Source organism: Ahaetulla prasina, chromosome 4 (assembly GCF_028640845.1).
Source record: "Ahaetulla prasina isolate Xishuangbanna chromosome 4, ASM2864084v1, whole genome shotgun sequence".
Taxonomy (NCBI): Eukaryota; Metazoa; Chordata; class Lepidosauria; order Squamata; family Colubridae; genus Ahaetulla; species Ahaetulla prasina.
In genome coordinates, this window is record NC_080542.1 from 3,839,104 (window position 1) to 3,856,552 (window position 17,449).

Here is a 17,449-nt window from a genome sequence, read left to right on the forward strand (position 1 = left end):
TTTAAACGGTCAGGAAAATGTTTCTAAATAGTTCCTCCAATGCATTTATTTACTGAAAACTTTTCACTGGTCTTTTGGCGGCCAACGAACAGTGCTGGTCGTTTATTGGTCAGGTTTCCCTACTACCCCCATCAGCAAATCCAAGCTGGGGAACCTTTTGGGAATCTAGCACCACAAGACTTATACTTCCAGAGAATTTTTTTTTTTTTGCTTACTCTTACTTGATTTAATTATATGTTGTTAGTAGGTTTCGGTTTATTATTTTATTAAACCGTAAAGTGTTGGTTAAATTAAAGCAGTAAACACCACCCCAAACAGGGAACCACCAGCTCAGAGAAACAAGCTAACAGGAGCAGCCTAATCAGGGAACTACAAAGAACACCCACCCACTACTAACGTTGACAGGGCAAGCACAAATATAAAGCGAACCCCACTCCCTTGCAGCACTGATAACGTTACCTAGTCAGGTCGTGAAATATCTGCAAGAAAAACAACCAAGCTGAGACAGCACAAAGGGCCCCACAGCCCTCCTTCCTCCTCCTCTTCTCCTGCACTCTGCGAAACCTACTCCCCTCTACCACTGATGATGCTCCCTAGTTGGGTCATGAAACGTCTGCAAGAAAACCACCACGCTTAGAGAGCACCAAGGACCCCAGTCCTCCTCCTCCTCCTCCCCCCTTCTGGCACTGATGATGTTCCCTAGTTAGGTCATGAAACGCCTGCAAGAAAACTACCAAGCTTAGAGAGCACCAAGGACCCCAAAGTCTTCCTCCTCCTCCTCCCCGCTTCTGGCATTGATGTTACCTAGCTGAGTCATGAAACATCTTCAAGAAAACAACCTAGCTCAGAGAGATCAAGGACGCCCCACAGTCCTCCTCATCTCTGCTAACCTCATTTCCTTCTAGCACCGATGAGGTTACCTAGCTGGTTCATGAAACGTCGGCAAGAAAACACAACCAAGCTCAGGGAGCACCAAAAACCGCACCATTCAACCCCGAGTTACGGATATTCTCTTCTGTCCGGAAACCGATTAGTTGTTCAGGGCCCCACTCAGATAGCCAATCCACCCGATTCTTCTTGACCGTTTCAATGCCCAACCCGTTTAAAGACCGACAGGCTCCTAATGAATTACAGCCTTGTTTGAATTTCAAAACAAAAAAAAAAAACCAAAAAACCCCCCCAAAACCTGAATAAGCAGATCTGTTGCACAAAGCTGGCAACCTTTTGGCTTCGAAGAGAAACTTACCTCCAAGTAGGAGACTTTCAAGGCGAAGTGCCACTCCGCTTTCTGCTTCAGCTCTTCGAAAAGCAGCATGATGACCCGCGGAATGGCTCCGACCGTGGGGTCGTTCTCTTGGTCGGCGGTATACGCCCCGCCCATGGAATAGGTCTTCCCGGAGCCCGTCTGCCCGTAGGCTAAAACCGTGGCATTGTAGCCTGGGGAGGGAGACAAGCGTAGAATTGAGATGCTGTGAAGGGTTAGTACCCGCTTTATAGAAAACCCTTAGTAAGGCCACACCTGGAATGCTGCAACTAATTTTGGTCACCTCATTACCAAAAAAAAAAAAAAAATGTTGTTGAGATTTTGGGAAAAAGTGCAGGGAAGAGCAACCAAGAGGATCAAAGGCCCAGAGATTAAAACTTTGCTTGCCGGAATGACAATTGTGTGACCCTGGAACACTGCAACCGTGGTTAAGTACACGCCAGGTGTCAAGGCCTTAAATTTCAATCAGGTGGCTCTGGGGGATGCTACAATGGTTGTTAAGTGTGAGTATTGGTTGTTAAGTCACTTTCCTGATTGTAGCCTATGACTATAATTGTTAAATTTGTACCCCATGACTATCATTAAGTGTTGTAAGTGTTGTACCTTGATGAAGATATCTTTTCTTTTATGTACACTGAGAGCATATACACCGACCAATTCCTTGTATGTCCAATCACACTTGGCCAATAAAAATTCTATTCTATTCTATTCTATTCTATTCTATTCTATTCTATTCTATTCTATTCTATTCTATTCCATTCCATTCCATTCCATTCCATTCCATTCCATTCCATTCCATTCCATTCCATTCCATATTTATTATTGTATTGTATGACTATCATTAAGTGTTGTACCTTACAATTCTTGATGAAGGTATCTTTCCTTTTATGTACACTGAGAGCGTATGCACCAAGACCAATTCCTTGTGTGTCCAATCACATTTGGCCAATAAAAAATTCTATTCTATTCCATTCCATTCCATTCCATATTTATTATTGTATTGTATTGTATTGTATTGTATTGTATGACTATCATTAAGTGTTGTACCTTATGATTCTTGATGAAGGTATCTTTCCTTTTATGTACACTGAAAGCGTATGCACCAAGACCAATTCCTTGTATGTCCAATCACACTTGGCCAATAAAAATTCTATCTATTCTATTTTTGAGGGCCACTGTAACTTTGAATGGTCTTTAAATCATCATCGCCTTTTAAATGACTTCATAATCCCTTGCGGGGTGGAGTTCTGGGCAACTGAATGGAGCTGAGTGTTTACTGGCCGGATGCCCTTCCAGGTCGCCAATGCGGAGTTTTGTTCAGCAGATATACCGTATTCTCGTTGTGCCCAGAGAGAGAAATATCTGCCTCTACCTAGGATCGAACTCATTGCCTCCTGATGGTGAGATGTGAGCTCTACCTCTAGGCCACCGCACCGCTTTTGAACAGTCTCTAAAATGGAACGGTTGTATGTCAAGGACTATCTGTAAGTCTTTTGCGGGGACCTAAAAGACGAAGCGTGTCTCCGGGATTGCCTTTCGCTGAAGGGCCTCTGGTGGCTCAACAGACTTAATGCAGTCTGTTATTAACAGCAGCTGCCTGCAATTACTGCAGGTTTTAGTCCCACCAGGCCCAAGGTTGACTCAGCCTTCCATCCTTTATAAGGTAGGTAAAATGAGGACCCAGATTGTTGGGGGCAATAAAAGTTGACTTTGTATATAATATACAAATGGATGAAGACTATTGCTTGACACAGTATAAGCCGCCCTGAGTTTTCGGAGAAGGGCGGGATATAAATGCAAATAAAAAAAAAAAGTCACCTGAATGCTCAGCCTCTTACCAGAGAAAATCCCCCTTACAAGAGGGGCAATGGAGGTGCTGAAAACTTCCTCCTGCTCAGTTGATGGATCAAAGACATAGTCGTATGTAAAGGGCTTGTCCTTGCCTAGAATCACCTGCAGAAAAGGAGCAGAAAGAGAAGAACAGGTAACCCGTATCATCCCTGTCATCTCACCTTACCCCCTTAGTCCTTGTCCTACGGCCACAATGGAGCCCAACATTTCTGTTTTGCAAGAAGCAAGACAGGTGGTCGGTGAGCTTTGCCTCGTTTTACGAGCTTTTCTGGCCACAGTTAAGCAAATCCGGCTCCCCCCCCACTGACTTTGCTTGTCAGTTGGCTGCCAAATGACCTTGGGACCCTGCGACCTTCATAAAGGTCGGTCGCCAAGTGTCCAAATGACCACGGGGATGCTGCCACCGTTGGAAGTGTGAAAAAACGTCACAAGCCATTTTCTTCACCGCCATTGTAAACTTTGAAGGGTCACTAAACAAATGTCTGTAAAGTCGAGGACTTCCTACAGCAAGGCATTCCCAGAAGAGCTATAAAATTTTGGAAGCACCTCCCGGTTGCGACTTTTCACCTCACCTGTGGCTCTCCAGGGACAAAAGACAAACACATCTGACAACCCTCCGCGATTTCTTTGGGGACGAGCGGGCGGCATCTCAATGCTACCTTCACCGGGATTACACGGTCGTCCTCTTTAGGCATTTTATATTCGTACCTTCCTGAAAGAAATTGTAAATGTTATTAAAAAACACAATTGTCGCTTTTTCCCCACCCCAGCAAGCAGCAATTTGCAAACATCGGCATCCATGTATAGGTTGGTGATGATCAAACTGTTTAGTTAAGGAGAAACCCTGTGCAAAAACGTATTTTTTTTCCGGTATCAGGACTTATTTTTTTAAAATGTAAATTCTAGATGTAGTACATACAGAAACGCAATATGGTTAAAAAACTCTTCTGAGCATTTCATTAAGCTGTTCCGGTCAATATTTGGAAAGTACAACAGAAACTTTAAAACTCTTGAGACTACAGCCCAGTGTTCTCATTGAATTTAATGGCCCTTTCAAGTGACTAAATCAGCTATTCCTGCAATTAAGGGCCATGTCCCCCACTGAAGATCATGGTGATGGATCTTCCCACATTCCAAGCAAGATCTACATGGATCAGACACCAGACAGACATCCCTCAGGTGAGACTTCCATCAAAACCAGCAACCTACATTGATTTATCTGTTGGCAGGCTAATTAACTGAATTCCTCATAGGAATATTGCTAACATTACATAGAAGTCAGGGCAACTGGACTTTCGAACTGGATTCGAAACATTTTGCTTCCTCAGTCTGAGCTGTATAAAAGAGCTTGCACCAACAAGAAGTCCAGTTGCCATGACTCAAAACTGAGAATTTTTATGAACACGCTGTTAATGCTAGGAATGTATTAATCTAAAAAATGAACCTTTGAGCTGAGCTCAACTCTTTGTGACTTGACAGACACAGTCATATGGATTTCTTGGCAAAAGTACCAAGGCTACTTACTTTTTGCCTTCTAAAACTTCCTGGTTTAACCTAACCCCTTTTGGGTTTCTTTACGGGGTTCCATCCAAATGCTAATCAAATGCGATTCTATTCAGTTTCTTGAAATCAGCCAAGCTCCATCAACTGCAAGGCTAAAACTGCATGCAGATTGCAGACAGAACTTCCACAGGCACCTTATTGGAAAACTCCCCTGTAAATCAAACCAGCGAAGTGAAAATTCAAGTTGCAAGAAGCAAAATAACATACGCTGCAGTTGCTTGCTGTTAAAAAAAAAGCCACCAGTTCTATTCTTCCTGGCAATTTCTCACCAACCACGAATCTCTTTGGCTGTCAAAAGCCAGGACCCAAATCTCCCAAGCCTTTCAATTGCGGGAGACAAACCGGGGTGTGTGTGTGTGTGTGTGTGTGTGTGACTTGTTCCCCAAAGGAACATCGCTTTTATTCCATACACACACACACACATCCCTGAAAATAGTTCCCCAAACTTTCCAGCTTTGTGGACGGGAGGGGAAAAGAGATGGTTTCGCGTGAGCAACCAGCAGCTCCAAAAAAAAAAAAAAGCTTCAGGCAGCCTGGTTCTGAACTCCTTACGGCCGGGTAGTGGGCCGCAACCCGGGGATCAGGGACCCCTGGTCTAACATCTGCTTAAAGACTTCCCATGAAGGTAAGTCCAGGCCCCACCAAGCCTTTTGGTGCCTTCTTAGGATTTTTTTTTTTTTTTTACTGTTCTCCAACCAAAATCTGCTTCCTCTGTCATTTCAGCTAATCGTTTCCCGATTTCTGGAAGAGCTCCAAGTAACTTCTCTCTTCAAATCCTTGAAAGACGGGCGACATGTCTTCCTCCTATCCTCTTCTTCTCGATTCAAATCCCTAGTACAGCGTCAGCAGGAGGGTCAGGACTAGATGACCTCCAAGGTCCCTTCCAAGTCTTGTTATACTGTTACTTCTCCAAGAAGCTAAACTTCTCTTAAGATTTGAGATTCCGGGAGGCCGTGAGTGTGCGGAAGATCCACTCACACCCTCTCCCCCTCCCCTGCAGAATTAACAGTAAGAGAGTTTGGAAGGGGCCTTGGAGGTCATCTAGTCCAACCCCCTGCTCACCCAGGAGACCCTATATACTAGGGATTCGAAGCCCGCCGACCTTTCTGATCGACAAGCTCAGCGTCTTAGCCACTGAGCCACCTAGGGAGCCTTTCAATTTTGGGAGAAAAGGTTTGGGGGGAGGGGGGGGGAAGGAAAGGGTGAGCTCTTCCCAAAAGGAGCCTCGCTTCCGACAGCATTAAAAGTTGAGGGGGGGAAATGTGGAAATAGCCCCGTTAAAAGCCACGGTGGGTGGGTGGGATGGAATATCCAGGAATATCCAGGATCTCCGCTCCAGCCACGGGCTGCCTTCCTTCCTTCCTTCCGGGCGGTTCCTTGCTCCGAAGGGGCCACAACTGCGGGGCCTTCAAAAAGCCCCGGAAGAGACCCCGGAACGGCAGCCCAAGGCCTACCTCGCAGGGTTGTTGTTTTGGGAGGTTGGGGGGGGGGGAAAACCCGACACAGATGCAGCAAAAAAAAAAAAAAAAAGGCGGGAAAAGGCTGTTCTTCTTCCCTCCGGCCTGGTTTTCCCGAAGCCTTCCAGGCGCGGCTCCGGCGAGGGGGGAAAAAAAGAAACGTCCCGGTCGGCAGCCCCGCTCGCCTCACCGGCCGACCGTTTGGCGGCGGTCCTCCTTCGCGTCCGGCCACGACGTTTAAACGTGGCGCCAAGCCTTTGGGGGGGGGCGGAGTTACGTCGCCGCCCTCCCCCCGAGGCGCATGCGCGCAAACTCGTGTGTCGGAACGGGTTTCCTAGGCCGGAGGTCTGCAAAACTTGGCTCTGGCTGAGGAACTCTGGGAGTTGAAGTCCACAAGTCTTAAAAGAGCCAAGTTTGCAGTCTTAGGCTACGGAGGCGGGGAAACCACACAAGGAGTGTAAATTTTTACTTTTTTATTTGTTTTATTTAAATTTGGACGGACGGTTTCTCGGTGGGGGGGTAGGCAGCGCACAGGGTGTGGTGTCTTTTTCGGCTCCCTGAGGGAAATAAAAAGGCGGCCGCCATTTTCCTGACCTTTGCAGTGGCGTTACTCTATCCCTCAGTACTCTATGGCGTAGGAAGTCGAGTGTCAAAGCCGCCCTTTTAGCCCCGCCCGTATGTCACGTGGGCTGGATGAAGCGGGTCCTTTTTTTTTTTTTAAATTATTAAAAAGGCGGGTTTGTCAAAGCCGCCCGTTTTGACGTCCCCCGCCGCTGGGCGGAGTTGCCATGGCAACCCCCTCAGCGGCGGAGAGCTTTCCTTCCCTCGCGCTTTCCAGCCAATCCGAGCGCCGTCTCTACCGTCAGGCAACAACGGGAGGCCCAATAGCAGGAGGGGGAATTGGCTCTCCCTCCTTCTGATTGGCTCTGCTGGTGAGGAAGGGCCTGCTTGGATTGGAGGAAAGAAAAAAAAAAAGGGAGGCGGGCCCTCTCTCCCGGATTCCCCTCAGACCAGCCGCTGAGGCCGGCAGGGAAGGCGGTTTATTCTCGGCGCTGAGGCTGAGGCTGAGGGGAGGCCGCAGGAGGGCGAGGGCGGTTCCCGGCGGTCCCTTCCCTGGAAGGCAGGCCCAAAAAAGCCGCGGAAGGAGAGGGACGGGGGTCGGCCTGCGGAACTGCCGGAGACTTGAGGCTGAGCCAGGTCGGTCCTCGGAAGAGGCGGGGATGGAAGAGGCTGAAGCTGCAGGAGGGGAAATGAAGGGAAGGAGGGAGGGAGGGGCGGCCGGACCTTTGGAACTCGTCCTTTTCTTTAGTTCCTCCCTGGTCCTCGTTTTACGACTGCAAGGGCTTAGGGACAGGGAGGCCTCCCTTCCCCTTCTCTTTTATGTGTGAAGGGTATAAATATGTGTATATCAATAAAAATTGCTATGTTTACTGTACTGTAAATTGATTAATATGTATATAATATACTTAATATAATACCCACATACACACATACAAATACACACACATACATACATAATATGTATATATGTGTGTGTGTGTGTGTTAATATATATGTATGTATGTATATATAATAGTCTATTGGTATGTGTACATGTATATGTGTGTCTATATACATGTGTATGTATGTATGTATGTGTGTATATATGTATATATATATGTGTGTGTGTGTATATATATATATATATATATATATATATATATATATATATATATATATATATATATATATATGTAGGTCTTTGGTTATTCGGGTTTTCTCCCGCGCAAAATTGGAAGTGTCTTGGCGACGTTTGGACGAAGTCTCATTTGTCATCTTCAGGCTTCAGCTTCGTGCTTCTGGGAGCAATGTGACCACATACAAACACCCGCGAAACCTATGTATATATGTAGGTCTTTGGTTGTTCGGGTTTTCTCCCGTGTAAAATTGGAAGTGTCTTGGCGACGTTTCGACGAAGTCTCATTCGTCATCTTCAGGCTTCAGCTTCATGCTTCTGGGAGCATTGTGTGATCGCAGCTGTTTCTTCCTTTTAACTGCTAGTGGGGGTTTGAACTGATTGGGTGGGAGTTTGGCTCTGCTCTGATTGGATGGGGTTTTTTTTGTGCTCTGATTGGATGGGGGTGTGTCCTGTTTGGGTGGGGGCTTGGTTGTGCTCAGTTTAGTCTGTGTTGCAGAGGGATTTGAGCTGGTGAGCTGCATAGCTGTTGTTTGGCTTTGTGGTCGTGCTACATCTTCATAGTGGGTGTCAGTCTGCTGCATGTATGGATTGGAGGGGTTTGAAATGGCTAATGTTGCAGCTGCGGTCTGGCTTCTGGTCCTTGGTCGTGCTTCATGATCAGTGTGGGTTTGGGTCTGCTTTCTGGGTGGATGTGCAGTGGTGACATTCAAACCCCCACTAGCAGTTAAAAGGAAGAAACAGCTGCGATCACACACTGCTCCCAGAAGCATGAAGCTGAAGCCTGAAGATGACGAATGAGACTTCGTCGAAACGTCGCCAAGACACTTCCAATTTTACACGGGAGAAAACCCGAACAACCAAAGACCTACATACAAACACCCGTGAAAACCTCAGAAAACACACACACATATATATATGCACGTGTATGTATGTATATATAAATTATGTAGGTCTTGGCATATTCGGGTCTTTTTCCGTGTAAGGTTGAGAGTATCTTGGCGACGTTTCGATGAGGTCTCACTCATCATCTTCAGGCTGGTGTTTTCGGCTCCATGCTTAACACCAGCCTGAAGATGATAAGTGAGACCTCATCGAAACATTGGCAAGATATTCTCAACCTTACACGGGAAAAGACCCGAATATGCCAAGATCTACATACCTATACCCGTGAAAACCTATGGAAACAAATATATAAATTATGTATACATGTGAATAGAATAGAATTCTTTATTGGCCAAGTGTGATTGGACACACAAGGAATTTGTCTTGGTGCATATGCTCTCAGTGTACATAAAAGAAAAGATACCTTCATCAAGGTACAACACTTAATGATAGTCATAGGGTACAAATTTAACACTTAATGATACAACACTTAATGGTAGTCATAGGCTACAAATAAGCATCAGGAAATAATATCAGCATAAATCGTAAGGATACAAACAAAGTTACAGTTATAAGTGGAAGGTGATGGGAACGATGAGAAGATTAATATAGTGCAGACTTAGTGAATAGTTTGACAGTGTTGAGGGAATTATTTGTTTAGCAGAGTGATGGCGTTCGGGAAGAAACTGTTCTTGTGTCTAGTTGTTCTGGTGTGCAATGCTCTATAGCGTCGTTTTGAGGGTAGGAGTTGAAACAGTTTATGTCCAGGATGTGAGGGGTCTGTAAATATTTTCACAGCCCTCTTCTTGACTCGTGCAGTATACAGGTCCTCAATGGAAGGCAGGTTGGTAGAAATTGGTTTTTCTGCAGTTCTAATGATCCTCTGAAGTCTGTGTCTGTCTTGTTGGGTTGCAGAACCAAACCAGACAGTTATAGAAGTGCAGATGAGAGACTCAATAATTCCTCTGTAGAACTGTGTGTGTGTATATATGTATGTATATTTCAATAAAAAAGCCTTAATTCATTATGAGTCAAAGTCTCTCTGATCTCTCGTTCTAGGAACCGTTGGTGAGCTTTCCTGTTTCTGGACTTTGCCAACATGGATATGGGAGGCAGTAGCCGGATCCCCTACGATGATTACCCAGTGGTCTTCCTCCCTCCGTATGAGAATCCTCCGACATGGATCCCCCCTCATGAGGTGGGTCGCTGTAGATGCCCTTCTTGTATCTAGTGCCCTTTGGGTTGCCTTGTTTGGATTTGATGTAAAAAAAATACATTTTTGGCAGCAAACTGTTGTTTCTGGCCCCCTGCCAGAAAATGACTTGGAAAGTGAGGGGGAAGAGCCGTCAGGACTTACCTCAGGAGCACCGGCTTCCCTGGCTCAGCTCCAGGAGCCAGAGGCAGGCCAGGTGGAAGAGATAACGAGGCCTCCGTCCCCTGACTCTTCCCCCCCCCAGGCCACGCTTTCAGACCCAGCTGATGGCAATCAGGCCTGGATGAACCCTAGGTTTTGTAGGCAGGAGAGGCGGAAACAACAGAAGCAGGGATAGGGCAAGCCTAGGAAGTGCTGAGTCACGGAGCCACACCCCACAGAGTATAAAAGCAGTCCTGGCTGCTCTTCTGCTCCGTGATGAGCAAAAATTGAGCTGAACTCTTTGACTCGGAGAAGTGAGCTGAATATTCGGCCTGGACTGCTGACTTCCTGGCTGCCTGGCAACCCCAAGATAAAAGGGAGACTTTGGCAGGTAGCTGCAGATTCCCTGCCAGGACTGATAGCAGCTGTGAACTCAACTACCGGCTCGTTTAGCCAGCTCGCATGGCTGAGGCCGGGAGGTGACTGAACACAAACCCAATAATTCTGATGCTTTTTTCCTGGTAGAACCAGGAAGGGGGTACATGCCAGGATGATTTTATATTTCCCAGAATGGAACCCATTGTGCTCTTTCTAAGTGTACCCTTTGATTTTTCCCTAGAGGATTTACCATTCGGATTACAACAACGAGTTAACCCAGTTCCTGCCTCGTACCATTGTCCTGAAAAAGCCTTCGGGAGCTCAGGTGAGACTTGACTCATTCTCAGAGAGGGTGGGGCAAAGAGAGGACTTCTACGACGGCCTTCCCAAGCTGGCATTCTCCCACAACTCCCACCATCCCCCAGCCATAAGTGACGGGAACAGTAGCACAGTGGGTGCAACCTTGGCTGTTCGTGGGAAGTTCTGCTCACTGAATTCCTCTACAAAAACGTTGTTTTCCTCGGGAGGGATGGCATTTCTTCTGCACAGCTGCTGGATATGTTGGTCAGTCAGCCTTTAAAAGCTTATGATTTTGCTGGATTTGGAGTCTGGAAGCAGATGCTTAAAAAGTTAGTGAGAAAGAGGCAGCAAATGGATTTGGCTGTGTGAATTAGGCTAGGTCAGGCTTAAAACCACTACCAGTGGTGGGTTTCAAATTTTTTTACTACCGGTTCTCTAGGTGTGGCTTGGTGGGCATGGCAGGGGAAGGATACTGTAAAATTTCCATTCCCACCCCACTCCAGGGGAAGGATACTGTAAAATCCCCATTTCCTCCTGATCAGCTGGGACTTGGGAGGCAGTGAATAGATGGCCAGTCAGAATTTTTACTACCGGTTCTCCGAACTACTCAAAATTTCTGCTACCGGTTCTCCAGAACTGGTCAGAACCTGCTGAAACCCACCTCTGCACTGTACTCTGTCTGCTGCAGGTTATCCTCGACTTAATGACCGTAATTGAGCCCGGAATTATAGTCCTAAGTCGTGCTGGTCGTTAAGTAGAACGTCATGTGACCCCCCCCTCCTGACTGATTTTTATGAACTTTGTGAGTGACAGTTTCAAGCAAAAATGACAGCCGAAAAGTGAATGCCACAGTCGTGAAGTGATTTGTCCACAATGAGCATTTTTGCTGGAAACCACGTGGTTTCCAGTTTAAAAAAATAAATAAATGTGGACATATGACCGTGAGACTGGTCATAAGTTAAGTAATGCTGTTGAATCTCCGAGGAGGGCAGAATTGATCGTAACAGACACAACCTTGATAAAGTGGGGTTACTTCTGAAAAATCCCCCCTGAGATTTTTCATGCTCTCCCCCCAGCCCCGACTACAAAAGCTGCTGGTTGTAAGCGGGGTTAGAATAGGAATGAATGAGCTGGAAGGGATCTTGGAGGTCTTCTAGTCCAGCCGCCTGCTCAAGCAGGAGAACCTATAACTATTTCAGGCTCAAAATGGGGCCGTGTTGAGTAGCAAATTCGAAAAGAAGCAATTCCATTTTATGCCAACTCTCTCCGTTATTTTTTCCTTCCTAGCTGGGCTTTAACATCCGAGGAGGAAAAGCTTCTCAGTTGGGTATTTTCATCTCAAAGGTACATTTTTCTTTCATTTCACTCTGACTCCTGGGCCAAGGTTCCTTCCTCCTCAAGAAGCACCTGGACTGGGATTTTTGATCCTACATTGGTTGCAGAATTCGCGGCCTGTTCCTTTATCTTCTCTAGCCAGCCACCTGGGGCCTGTTTAGTCATAACTTCATTTCTGTTTGAAAACCTGCACCGCAGAAGTAGACTGAGGAAATCCATTCTAGGATAGCACCTGTCAGATTTATTTTCCACCATGTGCATTTACACAGAAGAAAAGGCCACTTAGTTTTGGGCAGCTTCCTTCAAAACAAAAAATTTAAGTTGCGCCGTAGGATGTAATTCATCAGAAACTAAAATGGCATATATTGGGATATATGTAACTTCTTTAGCGGATTCCCAGGTATTTTAGGTTTTAAAATGAGAGGCAGGAGGTCATTTTGGCCTTTTCAATCCCCCTTTTCCAATATTTTGCCTTAATCCAAATATTTTTTCCCCTATTATTCCGTCTTCCTGGGCATTATTTATTTATCATATGGGCATATTCACATTGAATTTTGATAACAACCCAGGAGATTAGAAAAAAAACAAAACGTGAAATATGTAAAATCCTAAAATATTACAAACATATATCTACAGACAATCCTGGGCAAAGGGAACAATACAATGCGCTGGGCTCCCCCCTCCCTGGCCTTGCACCCCCCCCCCCCCCAGATTCTGAACTATAAAATCTATTATCCATTTGTTAATCTAGATCAAATTCCCAAGTGGAGGAAAAGGCCATTTTGACCATTCTCTACGTTGTGATCTCTCATTTCTCCTGCGTTAGGTGATCCCGGATTCTGACGCCCATCGAGCCGGGTTACAGGAGGGCGATCAGGTCCTGGCGGTGAACGATGTGGACTTCCAAGATATTGAGCACAGCAAGGTGAGAGATGCCTTCACCTTGGTGGGAGGAGCTTGGCTGTTGGAATGAGGAGATGGTCCTTCGGGCCATCAGCCCAGAGTTCCCAAACCTTAGAGATTAGGGAGTTCGTTGTGTTGCGTTATTTATAAAAAGAATAAAGGCTGGATATCTATTCTATTTATTTTGTCTATTTTATCTATCGTATCTAATCTATTCATCCATCCATCCCAACCAACTACCTACCTACCTATTTACCAGATAGAGAAGTTTGATCTTGCTGAAATGCAGTCTGTTCTGACCCAGCTCCCCAAACATGACAAACCCTCTGAAGTGAACTCAAAAGATTCCTTTAGTAGGAATGCCAGCAGCCCCAGCAAAGTCTCTCGCAGGCTAACAAGTCTGTCCGGCAGGGAGATGAATAGTTGTCTGCCACATCTATTCATCTCCGCCCCCTGCCTTTTATCCCCAGAGCTAGGATGGGGCTTCACTAGCAGCGGTGGCTCTTCCATCCCGAGGACCGGCCCATAGATTTCCACTGTTCTCCTCTCCTCTGCCTTCTGCGCATCCATGCGTCAGGCACTGGACCCAGCTGTTCTTCCTCTTTCTCTTCCTCATCAGCCACCTCCAGATCTGGGAGCTGTTGACTCTCCACCTGAGGGCTGATAGACAGCCCAGGCTCTGCCTCTGTCTCTCTCTCTCTCCGCTAGCTCCATTCCCTCTTCCCCCTCAGAGCTCCCACGCCTCCTCCTCCTCCTCTTCTTTGGCTGCTGGAGGAGCCAGTGGCCAATAGGCCATAACACAAGTCACTCAATGGCTGGGTGGGAGATTGTTTTGCACCCTTTAAGGGCCACTGAGAGCCATCAAGGAAACAGAACATAATGCAACACAGCAGCCTTATTTATTTAATTTATGTCCCACTTTTATTATTTTTATAAATGAGTCAAGGTGCCGCATCTAAGAAGTTTTCCCCACAACACCACCACTCTGTGAGGCGATTAAGGCCGAGAGTGAGGGACCAGCCCATGGTCACCCAGCCAGCTTTCGTGGCTAAGGCCGGACTTGAACTTAGCCTCCCAGTTCCTAGCCTGGTGCCTCAACCACTAGCCCAGGGATCTGCAACTTTAAACACTCAAAAGAGCCATCTGGACCCGTTTCCCACAAAAAAGAAAACACCGGGAGCCACAAAAACCCTTCCTGTGCCTGACTATTTCTTGAGCGGCCACAAAACTAGCATATGAAGTTGAATTAAATGTTCCTGTTTTCTTCTGAAACTTTTCTTTTCTTGGATTTATCCACGGTTGGCCTACTGGGGGTGAAAAACTCAATAAGTTGCGTGCTGGCGGGTGTTGCACATTGTCAGCTGTGATACATTTTGAATGACGGAGCCGCAGCAGAGGGGTGAAAGAGCCGCAGCTTGCCGACTCCTGCACTAGACCAATATATTCGCTGCTGTTAAGAGTCAGCATTTCTCTCTCTCTCTCTCTCTCTCTCTCTCTCTCTTTCTCCCTCTTTCCCAGGCTGTAGAGATCTTGAAAACTGCTCGGGAAATCATTATGAGAGTCCGTTTCTTTCCTTACAGTAAGTATTGTTGGTACTCTTCTATGGGGAAACCTTTTTAAACGATTTCTTTCAATGGTTTTCACTTGTTTTTATTGTTTTAAAACGTTGTTGTTTTTTTAAAAAGATTTTAACTGCAATATATCTTTTCGAATCGTGAGTCGCCCACAAATAAGGCAGCTTTAGAAATCACATACGTACATAAAACGTCTTGTGTAATTCACAGACTCACATCATTGGTGATGTGCTACGGTGGCATAGTGGTTAGAGTGCAGTCCTGCAGGCTCCTTCTGCTGCCTGCAATTTGGCAGTTCGAATCCCACCGGGCTCAGGGTTGACTCCGCCTTCCGTCCTTCCGAGGTCGGTAAAAAATGAGGACCCAGATTATTGTGGGGGCAGCAGGCTGACTCTGTAAGCCGCTTAGAGAGGGCTGGAAAGCGGTATATAAATCTAAGGGCTGTCGCTATTTCTAATTGGGAATGTTCTCCCTTTCACAAGAAGGGAAACCGAGGCTCCGTGAGGCCCAGTGAGGAAAACAGGAATCCATCAGACATTCATATCTCTGAGAAGGTTGACGGGACTAGCATCTTTGCTGTAGGAAAATTGTCAGATTCTGTGCCAGGCTAGGAATTGGGGGAGGGGGGGGAACAGAACAGAACAGAACCTCTACGGAATGCCGGTTGCTGATAGCAATAACCAAAAAAGGGGGGGGTTGTTTGTTTTTGTTTGTCATCATCCACATCTTGTGGAGTTCCGCCAGAAGTTGGGTTTTCCATTCTGACTAGACCCCTCGCATCCTGGACATAAACTGTTTCAACTCCTACCCTCAAAACGACGCTATAGAGCACTGCACACCAGAACAACGAGACACAAGAACAGTTTTTTCCCGAAGGCCATCACTCTGCTAAACAAATAATTCCCTCAACACTGTCAGACTATTTACTGAATCTGCACTACTATTAATCGTCTCATCGTTCCCATCACCAATCTCTTTCCACTTATGACTGTATGACTATAACTTGTTGCTGGCAATCCTTATGATTTATATTGATATATTGACCATCAATTGTGTTGTAAATGTTGTACCTTGATGAAGGTATCTTTTCTTTTATGTACACTGAGAGCATATGCACCAAGACAAATTCCTTGTGTGTCCAATCACACTTGGCCAATAAAAAATTCTATTCTATTCTATTCTATTCTATTCTATTCTATTCTATTCTATTCTATTCATTTCTGCCTCTTCTTCCCTTTCCAGATTACCACAGGCAGAAGGAGAGAACGGTTCACTAGAGCGTCCCTTCCCGACGACCACCTTGCCGACCTCTAGCCGGATTCCGATTTTTAATTTCTTTTTGTAATTCCGTGCTTCGTTGCGAAGCACGCTCTTTTATTCGATACATATTTTTTAAAAATCCCTCTGACAGGCCCCAAATAGTGTGGGTTTTTGTTTTTTGTAGGGCAGGGACCAGAACAAAAATCCCTTTCTGATCAGATGCATTGTGGAAGTTCTAACCAAGACCAAAAGTGCTCCAGTTTCCTTTTGCCTTCTTCCTTGCGGACCAAAAGATTGGGGCGCTCAATTTCAACTCCTCCCTGATCCAGAAGGAAAGATGGATATCCAAGGATGCTGTGTCTCCCTGTGAAACAGCTTTTCTTTTCTTTCTTTGTTTCTCCTCCATAATTTGGAAGAGGAGCAACCACCTGCCTCCAGAGGTGTGTGCAGATCACCTGTCTGGTTGCAAATTCGTTTGGAACATCTGTTGCTTTGAAAAGGGCTGATTCCAGGTTGTTTTTTTTCCCCTTCAAAGCAAGAAACCTCCTCCGCCTCCCCTGTTCTACTCGCTCTTCCAACTCAGGAGAGTTGATAGTTTGTTTTTAGGAGAAGATAATTACACGGTGCTTGTGTCCTTTTGTCATTAAGGCATTTTAATGGGAGGGTGGTGTGTAGATCCCTCCCTCCCCAGAGGATTTACAGCTTGTTTCCCTTCCTGAGTTTGGCCTTTGATCCATCCCAAGGAGGAGAGCCAGAAAGTTCCTTGCAAACCCACTGAGCAAATAATCACCGGTTTTTCTGGACTTGGAACTTGCAATTCAGTCTTCGAAGGGACATATATCTTTTTTTTTTTTATCCTCCTCTAAGCTCCCTACCGCTTCAAAGCTGCGTTGCCACGTTGCCTTCTTTTCCTCGGGTTTGGTTTTTGTAATCGGGACGGGGCCCTGGTTTGGATAAGTTTCCATCTTTAATAAAAAAAAAATATTCCTATCACACTGACTGATTTATGAGTGGTGCGGTGGCCCAGAGGTGGAGCTCTCGCCTCACAATCAGGAGGCTGACGACGATACACAATTTTCCTCCTTGTGCACAGAAATTTCTCTCTGATTATTTTTTTTAATAACCATTCAGATTGAAGAGCATTTAACTAGAGTAGAGTAGAAGGGAAGGGAAGGGAACAGATGGATTGGATTGGATTGGATTGGATTGGATTGGATTGGATTGGATTGGAATAGAACAGAATAGAATAGAATAGAATAGAATAGAATAGAATAGAATAGAATAGAATAGAATAGAATAGAAAATATGGAATGGAAAAGAATGGAATGGAATAGAATAGAATAGAATAGAATAGAATAGAAAATATGGAATAGAATAGAATAGAATAGATATAAAATTACAATAGAAGAGAATTCAGAATAGAATAGAATAGAATAGAATAGAATAGAATAGAATAGAATAGAAAATATGGAATGGAATGGGGCGCTGCATTTTGTCCCGGCCGAAAGTAGCCATTCCAAGCATTCGATAAACAGCTAAGTCCTCAATGTACAACAATTGGCTTAGTGACCATTCAAAGTTAACAACGGCACTGAAAAAAAGGGACTTATGACCAATGTTCACACTTAACAACTGTTGTGGCATTCCCCA

The 17,449-nt window shown here is 45.5% G+C and overlaps 2 protein-coding genes across 3 annotated transcripts in view; one reads left to right on the forward strand and one right to left on the reverse strand.

Annotated features, from left to right (window-relative positions):
* Positions 1-6,382, reverse strand: part of KIF4A (kinesin family member 4A) — a 65,946-nt gene extending 59,564 nt beyond the window's left edge. The window contains exons 1-5 of one of the 2 annotated variants that reach the window (XM_058183826.1): positions 6,133-6,382; positions 4,640-4,829; positions 3,688-3,827; positions 3,103-3,217; positions 1,247-1,437 (exon numbers count right to left, since the gene is read on the reverse strand). In XM_058183826.1, the coding sequence (XP_058039809.1) occupies positions 1,247-1,437; positions 3,103-3,217; positions 3,688-3,810 (429 nt within the window). In that variant the 5' untranslated portion in view covers positions 3,811-3,827; positions 4,640-4,829; positions 6,133-6,382. The remainder of the gene's footprint in view (positions 1-1,246; positions 1,438-3,102; positions 3,218-3,687; positions 3,828-4,639; positions 4,830-6,132) is intronic. The other variant, XM_058183828.1, reaches the window with a different exon arrangement.
* A 753-nt stretch (positions 6,383-7,135) lies between these two features.
* On the forward strand, positions 7,136-15,972 carry PDZD11 (PDZ domain containing 11). Its single transcript, XM_058183832.1, has 7 exons — positions 7,136-7,332; positions 9,755-9,893; positions 10,669-10,752; positions 12,015-12,071; positions 12,889-12,987; positions 14,484-14,544; positions 15,782-15,972. The coding sequence occupies exons 2-7, from the start codon at positions 9,795-9,797 to the stop codon at positions 15,814-15,816; spliced, it is 435 nt and encodes a 144-aa protein (XP_058039815.1). The 5' UTR covers positions 7,136-7,332; positions 9,755-9,794; the 3' UTR covers positions 15,817-15,972.
* Positions 15,973-17,449: the final 1,477 nt, after the last annotated feature.